This window comes from Camelus ferus, chromosome 7 (assembly GCF_009834535.1).
Source record: "Camelus ferus isolate YT-003-E chromosome 7, BCGSAC_Cfer_1.0, whole genome shotgun sequence".
Taxonomy (NCBI): domain Eukaryota; kingdom Metazoa; phylum Chordata; class Mammalia; order Artiodactyla; family Camelidae; genus Camelus; species Camelus ferus.
This window is the reverse complement of record NC_045702.1, coordinates 17,850,306-17,862,496: the sequence shown is the minus strand read 5'-3', so window position 1 is coordinate 17,862,496 and position 12,191 is coordinate 17,850,306. Positions and strand designations below refer to the sequence as shown.

At 42.5% G+C, this 12,191-nt stretch overlaps 1 protein-coding gene across 1 annotated transcript; it reads right to left on the bottom strand.

The window, feature by feature from the left end:
* Positions 1-5,974: 5,974 nt before the first annotated feature.
* On the bottom strand, positions 5,975-9,023 carry TAS2R3 (taste 2 receptor member 3). The gene has a single exon (XM_032483517.1). The coding sequence runs from the start codon at positions 8,352-8,354 to the stop codon at positions 7,404-7,406; it is 951 nt and encodes a 316-aa protein (XP_032339408.1). The 5' UTR covers positions 8,355-9,023; the 3' UTR covers positions 5,975-7,403.
* Positions 9,024-12,191: the final 3,168 nt, after the last annotated feature.

The window sequence follows — 12,191 nt, the reverse complement described above, 5'->3', positions numbered from 1 at the left end:
GGAGTAAGATATAAGAATTAAATGTTCCCCCAAAGAGGGGAAAAGCCAGTATTGGACAGTAACAGATCCCACTCAGAGTGTGATATACAAGATTGTTGGGTTCTTGGTAGCAGGAGGTACTATAATTCAGATGTGATCATGTTGGCAAGCATGATTAGTTCTGTCTGAAGTTATTTCTGAAAGGGTCATTATGGGAAAAGTGTCAACAAAATCCTTTCTCCCTCTGCATAAGAATTTCGCCTTCAGCTAAGCATATCTTATGGAGACCTCCTGCTCCCTCGAATGTGGCAGATAACTCTTACGTGTGTATCCCTTGGTTTAATCCTGGAAGGTGTCTTTCTGAAATTATTACAAGAGAAATTGGCTCTTTTGGGACATGAAGCTTTTATTTTAGGGCAGCTCCATCCTTACCCAAATGTGGATCTCCTCTCCTTGCACCTGAACTGTTATAACTGGCAGCAAGGACTCTGCAAAAGAAGGCCTGACACTTCTCTGCTGGTGAACTGGATCCTTAACTATATCCATCTGAGTACACAGAGTGGCCTGAGATAGTCTTGTAAGTCTGACTATTTATTGGAGCCCAAGAAGACCCACTGGTGGATGCACTGCAGCCATGAGTCCAAACTCTGCTGCCTGGCAGATAGATCTGTAGGGCAAGTTTTAGGGCAAACAGTCAAAGCAAAAGAATGACTTACTTTATCTGATGAAGGCTCTGAAGGATAAAATCAGTCATGAATAAATGGGAATTACAAACTTTGAATTGTTTTTTAAAAAGTACCAATGTTGTCTAGGAGGAAGAAAGAAGGAAATTTGGATTTCTTCAGCTTTTCTGAGCACGTATTATGTCCCCAGCAGTGCACTGGGCATCATAAATCTCAGTTAGTCTTTAAAATAGTTCTCGGAGAGAGATCTGGTTATTCCTCCTTACAAATGAGGAAAATGAAGACGAAAAGAAGTATGGGACTGCCAGGTATCACAGAAAATCGGTGGCTAAGTTGGGAGGTCTTTCTGAGACTGAGTCTTTCCAGTAACCTAGGCGCCCCTCATCAGTTCATTTATTCTATAATTGTTATCAGCCAGTCACATATATGTTAGGAGCTGGGGAAACAAAGAAGAATCACCCACAGCACACTCTGCCTTCAAAGAGCATACAGAATAGTGGGAGAGACAGACAATTAGATCAGTGTATTGGGTACTATAATAAGGAAAAGCAAAGGGTACAGTAGGAGTGTTCAGGAGGGGCATTTAACCCAGCCTTGGGGCTTCAGGAAAGGCTTTGTCAAGGAGACATATAAATTAACTTCTGAGGATGCAAAGGCGTTGTCCAAGAAAAAGGTCTAGGGTGGGAGGGAGAAGGATATTGGAAACAGCGGGGAGAACTCTATGTGAAGACTCAGAGGTGACAAAAAGTGTGGTAGGTTCAGGAAACAGAAGAATGGAGCGATGCAAGGAGAAGTGGTGAGAAAACTGGAAAGAAATAAGAGACAGATCATGAAGTATCTATGCCAGAATAGGTACAGATTTTGGACATAAATAACCATTACAGTAATTTGATCTAACACTTTAGGAAAACACACAGAGTAAGTCCTTAACTTTATCTGAGAGAGTCAGAGAAAGTTTCCTGGAGGACTCAGGTCTTGAAGGCTATGAGGAGGTAACAAAGCTGACGAGTAAGAAAGGGAATTCTAGGCAAAGAAAGCAGCTTACACAAAAGTGTAGCAGCTGGAAGAGTTTGGCATATTTGGGAACCAAAGTAGTTCAAGGTTCTTTGGAAAAAGTAAGGAGTAGGAAGATGAAACCAGACAGGAAAATAGGGGGCCAAATAACGAATGGCTTCGTGCTGCAAGCTACGGCATCTGAACTTCATGTAGAGCAATCGAGAGTCACTGCAGGACTTTAAGAGAGGAGCGCCGTGATTGTATTTTCACTGCATGAAGAACACGATGCAAGTAACATGGAAATGCTCTGCGGGAAGGGGATGAAACTGGAAACAGGAAACTGGTTAGGATTCTGTTACAGTCACCCTGGTGGGTTGAAAAAAGTAGAAATAGAGACTGGGGGACATTTGAGAGAAAATATTTGAGTACAACCAAAGGGATCTAGTGACCCAATGAATATTGAAACTAAAGGAGAAGGAAGAATCTGGGATGATCTCCAAAATTCTAGTGCAAGTGAGAAAAAAAACAAACACATGTCTTTTAGTGAGACAAGAAGCATAGTCTGAAATGGAATTAGATATGCAAGAAATTTTAGGTGGCAGGGAGCAAGAGAAGGTGAATAGAGTATTCAGACAGCACTGTAGGTCTGATATCTATAAAAAGGGAGGGAGAAAGAAAAAGAATTGGGTAGGAAGAGTCCTAGAGTACAGCACAGTTCCAAAAAAGCTGATGGAGAGTTCTTGGGCCAAAATTGCCTATTGGAAGAGTACCATGTCCCAGCAGAAGAGGCGTACCTTAATACTCCCCAGTGCTCCAGCACTGGCTGACAGCAGCCTGCAGGAGGTGAGGAACCCTCAGTAAGTTTCGCTCCCCACAGCAGGAAAAGTGAGCAGTGCATTTTCATGGCCGCCGCAAAAGGGAGCCAGAGACAAAGATCAACTGTGCCAGAACCCTCTGGTGATGAGGTGATTCCTTCATCATACCTGAAGCATCTGTTTCAATGATGTAGAGATGAAATAAATACTCATTTCTGTGTCTTTATTGTCCATTAGATGGGATGTTTTAGAGAATAAGAACTGATCTACCACAGTATTTTGTGCAGAATGAGTGTTAAAGAAATGTCTGTGGTGTGCATGAACGAACTGGAATCAAGATAAGCCAGAATCAAAATGGAGTAAGAAATGTATTTACTCCTGAAACATTACAGGAGCATCTGGCAACTATCCAAAACCCACCCCTTCCTCAAAGAGATCTGCCAGCTGGGCAGCAACGGTACAAACCTGAGCAACCAAGAAAACTTCAGAAATCATCCCTCTCTGGGGCTGTGAGGACGTTATTTGGCAACAGGCAGACACCCAGCCTAGACAGAATACTTCAAGAAACTCCACTCACGAACTTCTGAAAATATATTTTCCAGGGTTAACCTGGAAGTGTTCTGGTCATCTGGCAGCTCCACCAAGTTACAGTGACAATTTAATTGTAGTGTGGTCAACAAAATTTACTCACTCTGCAAACTCAGATGTGTGGAGAAAAAAAATTATGTTCTTAATTTTATCTACAAGTAAGACAGATTTTCTCCTGAGCCTCTGCCTGTGGTCGGGGGAAGAGTTTAATCCAATGGGATAATGCAAAGGATATCTTCAGAAAAATGTTCAGTTTCTGCAGATGGAAAAATAAAAACGTCTGAGACACCTCCCGTGAGCCATGCTTCTCCCTTTTAATTAGGGTCCAGGTGGGCACTGGGAAGGGCTGAGATGAACTGTACCCCACGACGGCAGAGAAGTGTCACGTCCTCTCCCTCAGTGTCCTTGTCTCCCTGGGCTTCCAGGAAGAGGTCCTTGTCCCTTGGTTGCTGCCCGCCCTGCCTGCCTATGCTTTGTTCCCATGGACCTCAAACAGGGAGCTTTCAACCAGTCCTCAGAGAGGAGGAAGACCAGGACTCTCGCCTTCCCTGCTTGCAGTCCCTTTCCTTTCTCCCCTTCTCCTCCCCACCACCCCCTGGGGGCTGGGGAGAGTAGACTTCCCCTTATATCATGTCCTCTTATTACCACAAGCAACACAAGCTTCATGGGCTTCGTGTTATCAGAGTAGGACTCCAAGAGGCACCCACTGCAGGCTCAACCCTTGACAGGTTAGAGTATCAGCAGCTAAATTTGCTGTGCATTGACTATGCTGTAGTTGCTAAAACACCTTGCACATATGTGGTCCTCACACCGATCCTGTCAAGTATGCCTATATTATAGTGTCGGAAACTGAAGTCCAAGGAGGTTTGGTAACTTGCCAAAGATCATGCATCTAATAAGGGCCTGGGAGGGGGGCGGTTGTCAGGATTTGAACCCAAATGTGTAATTCCAGAACTAACATTCTTAGCCCCTACATTGTACATTTTTCTAGTCCAGCAAAATGTAGAAATACCAGAAAGTAACGTACAAGCAGCAGCAGCAGTTGCTGTTTATAAGGTCACTTTTGCTTTCTTAAAGCAGAACCTCCTGCAGAACATGAACAAGTAACACTGACTTTCCTTTCCGCTTATCCCAAATCAAGAGAATCACAAACCCAACTTAAAGATCCTCTAGATAGCCCTGTCCATCAACAGCTAGAAAATGGCAGAAATACTGTACAAAATAATGAGCAATGGTAAGCACTGAAACTGAGAAATGTTGGAATGTAATTTTTGTGGGTTTTTTTTTTTTTTTTTTGGTGGGGAGGGTTGTTGTTTGTTTATTTATTTGTTTCACTTATAATCTTCCTGGACCCAAACTACAGTTCAATCTCATTAAGTGTCAGGATCTATGAACTCAGCCCAAGAGGCCAGAGTACCAAAAATGAGAAGTAGTACCATGAGACACAGAACATAGGGGCCCTTGATGGAAACGTGGAAGGTTTCATGAGCTACTGTCGTAAGTGGACAGTATGTTGACTCATGCGTTGACTTGCGTTAAAGCCCCCAGCAACACACCAAAGGACTGATGTGCTTGGAGGAGACACGTGGCCACAGGAACAAGATCTAGCATATAACTGGACTCCAAATGTAGGAATAATTCTCGTCCCCATACTTTGACCCAAAGGAACCTGGTCATAGTGGAGGAAAACTATGCTCTGCTCCTCTGTGCCTGAAACAACTAGATTAAAAAGTCTCATGGTATTTAGCAACCACAGTTAATTAACTGAAAGCAAAAAAAAAAAAAAAAAAAAAAAAAAAAAAGACCCCTTCCAGGATTTCTCAAAAATGGGGGTGAGGCATTAAGTAATTCTTCCCCATGGCCTAGAACTCAGGGAGGAGCTGGCAGATTAAGTATTTTCCTTGGTGGATTCAGAAGACCATAGTCTCTCCCAAACAGCCAAAGTTCCCTTCAGTGTGTCTCTAGCAAAAAGTAAGACTCCTTTCCTCAGCACCTCACCCACTACTCAACCCACATCCTTACTCCTACCCTAAACTCTGGCTAAGGGCACTCCACATATTGCTGAAGTCATGTAACAAAGTTGGAGATTTTTCAGGAGTCACCTCTAAATTTCTCTGTAAGAGGAAAGAGAAAACAGGGGAGGGGCTGGGGATGCCACGCCCATGAATTTGATTTCATTTACTCTCTGGGAAGGAAACTTCGCACTCAACCACCTGGACTGCCACTACAGACTCTCACTCAGGGAATCCTGCATTTCCACCCACACTCCAGGCTCCGGTGGAATGAACAGTAGTGGTAACTTCAGCAAGTTCGCAGCATCACATCTGAATCTGCTAGGTCAGGGTAGGAGCTGATGGAGCCATGGCAGAAATGGAAGGGAGGAATCCTTCAGAAGTTAGCCAAAGGCACCAAGAAACAAACATCAGTCGAGCCAAAATCTCTAGTATAAAGTGTCATGTTCAATTAAAAGAGAGGAAAATCCCCACACCTAAGGCAGAAGGCAGAATCAGGAATTCAGGTAAGGGCTGAAGAACCAGAAGGTCAGAGCTAGGCAGAGAAGTTTCCAAAGTGACAGAAAGTAGGAACAAGTGTTCAAGAGTAGGTGAGGGTGAATTCAAGAGCAGGGTTCGGGGTAAACAGCAGATGCCAATTGAGAGAGCAGGCATTTCCATACGTAGACTTCTCTGTGCTGGAAAGAAGCACAGATTTTTATTAATCACAGAAGCACTCATTTCAGAATCCTTCTATTTTAGTGAACTATGAATGACTATTAATCATTCTTTTATGTTTCAACAGATACCTTTTTGAAAGGGAGTTTTAAGTTATCCCAGAATTAGGAATTTTCATAGCAGCTCCAAGAGGCTCCAATTTGAAAGCAAACAATGCAGACCAAAAGACATTTTATTCCTATAATTTTGGAAATGAATATATAAATCTCAGAACAATCCAAAAATTAATTTCTGGTTACATATGACCAAATGCCAAGTAATGTGGTGATCCTTCATGCTACGTCAACATGTATCCCCTTTCACAAAACAATAACAACAACAATAATAATAGCGGTATTTATTATTTACTCCATGGGGGACTCAAAGCATTTTTCATGTGTTAACTCACTCATTCCTTCCAACCACTCTATCCCAAAAATACTATTACTAGTCCCATTTTATAAATGAGGAAAGTGAAATAGACGTTAAGAAAGTTCCCCAAGGTCACCCAGTTCAGGGTCAGGATGTGAACCCAGGACACATTCATAGCCACAAAACTTTATACCTGAGAGCCCATTAGCGACAGAAGTCCAGATTCAGAACTGTCATGTGCCCTAAATATGTTTACAAGTTTGAGGTCTCAAGCCATAATATCCTAACTTGTCAGCACTGTTCAGTGACAGGAGCGAAATCAAAGTCCACACAATTTTATTAAAATAAAAGTGGTTACACTTATAAAAACTGCTTATTTTTTAATAAAACTATGAAATTTTACAGATATGTATCTTGGTTAATCTAAAAAACTTCTTAGACTTTTGTCCAATCTAAAAAATAAAAAATTACTTGAAGATTTACCTTAGCAAAATAATAAAGGAATGCAAAGGATTACTGCCTGAAATTAAAGCAAAATAACTTCACCACCAGACTGGACTGGAGCCTAGTATCCAAGGGCCTTGATTTTCACTCCACTGCTTTTGTCATGACACAACGGGTTGGTGGAAACTTGTGTCTTGTGGGGGTTGCTGTTGCTGCAAAATCCACTGTCAGTTACAGTAACAGCTTTACCCACTGAGCACTTACACTGTCCCGAAATGTTGACATCCATCGTCTCATGAATCTCTCAGACCCTGTGAGGTCAGTATCACAGTCTGCATCTTAAAATGGGGGAAGAGAGGATCAAATGGGTAATTAAAGGAACTCACCTAAGGCCAAAAAGTCTAGAAAATGGACACAATCAGAATTCAAACCCAAGTCTGTGGGACTGCAACGCTTTTGCTCTTTCCCTCATGTTCGCCACACTGTTTTATTTACATCACCTGATCGCTGTCAGTATAAACTTCAAGTTAAAGCTAGTCCTCGGCTCATTAGGTTGAGCTGATAGCTATTAAAATACAACTCCATGTCTACATAGGGAGGGTTTTACCATACTGACATTTTCCAAAGACTATTTCACCTTCTTCAAAATGACCATACAAAGAGAGGCTACGAGAAGCGGCCCCAGATGGGACAGGGTGACACAGTAGTGTCTCTCCTATTTATGTTACACAACAGGTGCCCCGGGGGTTCAGGAAGAGCCCTGTAATCTTGAACCAGGTCGAAGGACCCCTGGGCTCCCTCCTGTGCCCTCTGCCACGCTATGGAGAAAAAGGGCCCTTGGATCCAGGCTTCAGATCACCATGCCCACACCAGAGCATCTCCATAAACGTCTGCTTCAGCTTGCTGTTTCCCAGAATGAGAATATATGAGTGGCCAGCAGGATATAACATTGTAATCACTTCTCCAATCATCTTAATCATTTTAGTTGCTGGTAGGAAATAACTAGATGATAAAATTAAAAAGGAAAGAAAGTAAAGTAGGAAGAGAAAGAGGAAGGAGAGGATGACTTTGATGGCCCTATAGTGGGCCTCGGTACTTGGATCCCTGGAGCCGGTACAGTTCCGCTGCATCTGCCGCGTATGCCTTCCCAGGGAGCAGATGAGCAGAAAGTAGGAGGCTAGAGACACAGTTAGGGGAAGGAGGTTCCACAGAGTCCCCAAAACATGGATCAGTTTGTATTCGTTTCTCTTCTTTAAAACCTGCTCAGTCATATTTCCTGTTCCATCAATTCCACTGAGAACAGAATAGATCTTAAATTCATGGACCAGAGACACGGTGCTGCCACATGCTAGGAGCAGGGTACTCATCAGCATCCACACGACCACTCTGGAAACTCTCCACTTGAGCCAGAGGAATGCAGGGTGGGAGAAACTGGCGACTTTCAGGCAGTAGAAGACACTGAGACACGTGGAAAGCCATATGCTCAGATGGTTTGTAAACGTCCAGAAAATATCAATCATCTGCATTACTATCCCTTCATCATGTAGTTTGGACGAGAACACCATTAAAACACCATCAACCAAGAGAGTCCCCAGCAGAACAGTCCTAGAGAGAGCCAGGTTAGTGATGATGAAGTCAGACAAAGAGATTCTCTTGCTCTTGAACCAGCTGCTGCCATTGACTAGCCCTATGAAGCCATTGCCCAGCACTCCCAGGACGAACTCACTGGCAGTCAGAACCAGAAAGCCCCACTCGGTGCATCCCAGCATGTCAGCAAGTAGGAGGACCTGATCTTCGCTCCTGTTGATGAACAATCTCTTGCTGATGTGAAACTTCTCTCTGTGAATCACTGCTACCTGCTGCTTCTCTGTACCTGTCTCTTGCCTCAGCCCAATTTAGTCTATCATAGAGCAAAGTTTAGTGAACCGTCCCTGGGTTTAGTGAACACTCCCTGGCTATTTCAGGCTAATCTGTCCTCTTCAGAAATCACGTGGACTGTCACATTCATCTATGAGCTAAACTCAGACGCTCTTTGCGAAAATGCAAATAGAGCAGCGTCCAGTGTCACACAGAGAAGGAAGAGATCTGAGTCACCAAGAAGATGGAGGATTTGGACACAGTTTCAAAGGCAGTAAGTTGGATTTTGAGCCACTCAGAACAAAAGGTGTGTCACCAAAGGGTCACAGAGAATCACTCAGAAGAGTGAGAAGTGTTATTCCTCAGGAAGGAGGCCTCAGGGACACATACAGAAAAGGGGGAAATACCAGAATTCCACCGTTAAGGCACTACCAAAGTCATCCTAGGAGGAGGTTTAAGTTCATAAAACAGGAAAAGTTCAGTACCAATGGTCTCGGATTAGAGTTAAAAGGTGTGCCTCTTAGAGAATGCCTTACATGAGGGGCTACAAGTTCTTTCCTAGTGAGCCACAGCATCGGAAATTCTTAACTACCTGAATATTTACATGATAACAATATTGAACTATAGCATATAAGCTATTCAAAGCATGACTTTTTCAGAGGGCATGACCACTGTATTGATATGTCAATCAATGAAAGATCAGGCTGGCAGAAATCACACACAGACACCATCTATCAACCAAAGGTTTTTAAAATCTAAAATAGTGCTTTACAAATTTCGACCACAACCGACAGTAATATTTTATACATATATTTTATGTATATACACATACATAAAACATATGTATGTGTATATATATATGTCACAGGCTAATTATATGTATATCACTTATACATACTATATTGGGAAAGCCAAGGTTTCACAAAACCACGTTTCCCCTTTCTACACGTATGGCACTCTGATTTTCTATCCTATTCTTTTTTTTTTTTCATTGCTGCTTACATATCACAAACTTGATTCACAACCTGCTAATGAGTTGTTAAAAACACTGTTTGAAAACACTGATCTGAAGGATGGAGGAAAAAAATCTATTTCATCAAGAATCAAAGCAGAGAGTTCAACATTATCCAATAACAGACTGAGGGTTACACGCCAAGGAGCCAGTCACCTGGGCCAGGTGAACCTCATCAGTCTCGTATGTATGTAGCAGAGCACTGCAGAGTAAACGCTAACATAAACACAGTCCTCCTTAACCACTCTCGGCTTGTTCAGGCTAACTTAACAAGCTGGCCCAAATGCTTCCTTAACTCTGTGCTTCAGAATTAGAAGGCGGCCAGTTCCCAGCTATCTCTGTAAGTCCCGTAACAGGACTTTACACCAGTGGTAGGGCCGATCCTGCAACCTACCACCATGCCTGTTCAGTCTTTTCCTCATGGCCTCAGTTCTACACATTCAGCTTTTTGTGGTTATCACACCTTTACATCCCGTCATAGGAAGAAATACAATAGTAAGATTCCTCTACCCATGTATCAGTCATCAGTAACAAAAAAAAAAAGTTTAGATACACAACATATCAGAATGCATTTCACATACCATTTCATGTTTGATCATACTTTTTTACTAGCCCTATTATTTTTACCCCTTCCAAAAATAGAATCTGTACCTTTCATTAAGTTGTAATTGAACAATTTAGAGTTAACTGAATTTTTTTTTTTCATGTGTTGATGCTTTCCCAGGACAGTGTGTTTCCACATACACTACTTTAGCCAATGACCAGTGTTCAATTTCCCAAAGAATTTGTTGGATATCATCATTGTCATTGCTATTATTCCATCAGGTGCCAGTGGTAAGAATCATGAGCCCGTAGTTATAATCACCCCCGTTCCTTAACATAAATACTAAAGCTATCATACTATAACTAATACTATAACACACCATTAATGGCTGCTCCCAAAATGCATGTTGGCCATGGTCCATCAAATAACCACATATACTCCAAGTCCAGTTCTATAAAGCCTGCAGCTTTAAACATGATTTGTTGGCAGATCAGTACTAGAGCTGCGGTATTGCAGCATCCCAGGCTGCAGACATCCGGGAAGCCTGCTTAGAGAACATGCACTTGCTCTTAACCATCCTTTTGAGTAAAAGATCAAAGTAAGTATATCAGTCAGGGCTTTGGCAGGAAACAACTGGCATAAACTGGGTAATTCTAGAAGAGTTTTAAAAAGGGATTATTTACAAAATGATGGACAGAGCATAGGGAAACCATAAATAGATAGTTCAGTACCCAAAGACTAGGAACGGTGGGGCACCACTCAGAGAGAGTGAGCCCTATGTGGAGGGGATCTGCTGACAGCAGCTGAGATTTTTCAGTTGGGAGACTCTGAAGAGAGTGAGCTGAGAGAATAAACTTCAAAACACATGTCAGCAGACCAGCAAGGCGTTCTAATATCATCTCCCTCCCCTTCCTTATTCTGGCACTTTCTCCCCAGGGATTTAGACATCATGGTCCAGGTCTTTGCATCATTCCTGCTTCTGATACTACTCTGCATGACAACTGTGTTGATGAACGTCAGCAGTACACTCAGACTCACCTGACGTCAAGACAAATCATAGATAATGTCCATTATACCAATCAAGTTCACTGATCTGAAGAACACAGAAGGAAGTCAGCACAGTCAGGTGTATACAAGAGAGATCAGCAATATATATATAAAATGAGAAGTGGAGTGTAGCCTTCTAGGTTCCTGTACAGTTCTCACCTGGAGAATGCACAATGGCAAGCAGTAATTCTAAGTGAGCATCTCCTCAGAATCCTGAAGGCCCACCTTCATACCATATATGCATAAATACGTTCTGAATGTGGCTAACATGGATGATTTTCCATTTTCACTGCCTCCAACCTGGTCTAAGCTACCATGATCTCTCACCTGAACTGCTCAATAGCCTCCTGACTCATTTCTCCACTTCTAATCTTTTCCCCCATAATACACCCTCCATACAGACACAAGAATGATCTTCTTAAAAGGTAAATTAGGTCATTTCACTCCACTACTTAAAATTTTTCAAGTGGCTTCCCAGTGCAACTACAACAAAATACAAACTCCTTACATTCTATCACTGAGAATCTCTTCTGCAGATCCTCCTGCATGCACCAGGATTTAAGATAAATTTTACAGTATCATGCGGTCTGAGTAAAGAAACAGGCTTTACGGAGTAAGAGAAAACTTTTACCAACAACAGAAACAAAAGCAGGGCTCCTCCTCATCCTCCTGTGATTACACAGAGGGACCTGGGCACTGTCAGGTTAGCAGTGTACATCTACATGTCAACGGAGACAACTCCTCTATTGGTCTCACTTTTCGTAATAAAAGTGTGAAAGCAACTTTGTCAGTAGGAAAATAAATAGTCTGCTTAATGCCAGAAAGTCTGGATTTGGGAAGCTAGCTATATTATAGGAATTGACTGGGAAGGCCAGCTGACCAACACCTGGGGACCTCAGATGTTCTAGTCCCTGGTGTTAGAAGAAGGCTACCAATTCTGTGGGAACTGAGCTTATGTGGAACACCTGAGTGCTTCACGTAAGTGAAAGGAACCCTCTTTTCCCAGATAACGTGTTGTCCAGGCAACCTAGATTGAACTCCTAGGGTTATTTTCAGACAACTCTCCTCTTTGCAGAATACATTTCCTAGGAGAGTGCTCACATTTCCCAGTTTGTTCAGGACAATCACGGACGGTTATGTGCCTGC

Coding starts and splice junctions, on each gene's coding strand:
- TAS2R3 (XM_032483517.1), bottom strand. CDS start 8,354: ATGCTGGGATGCACCGAGTGGGGCTTTCTGGTTCTGACTGCCAGTGAG.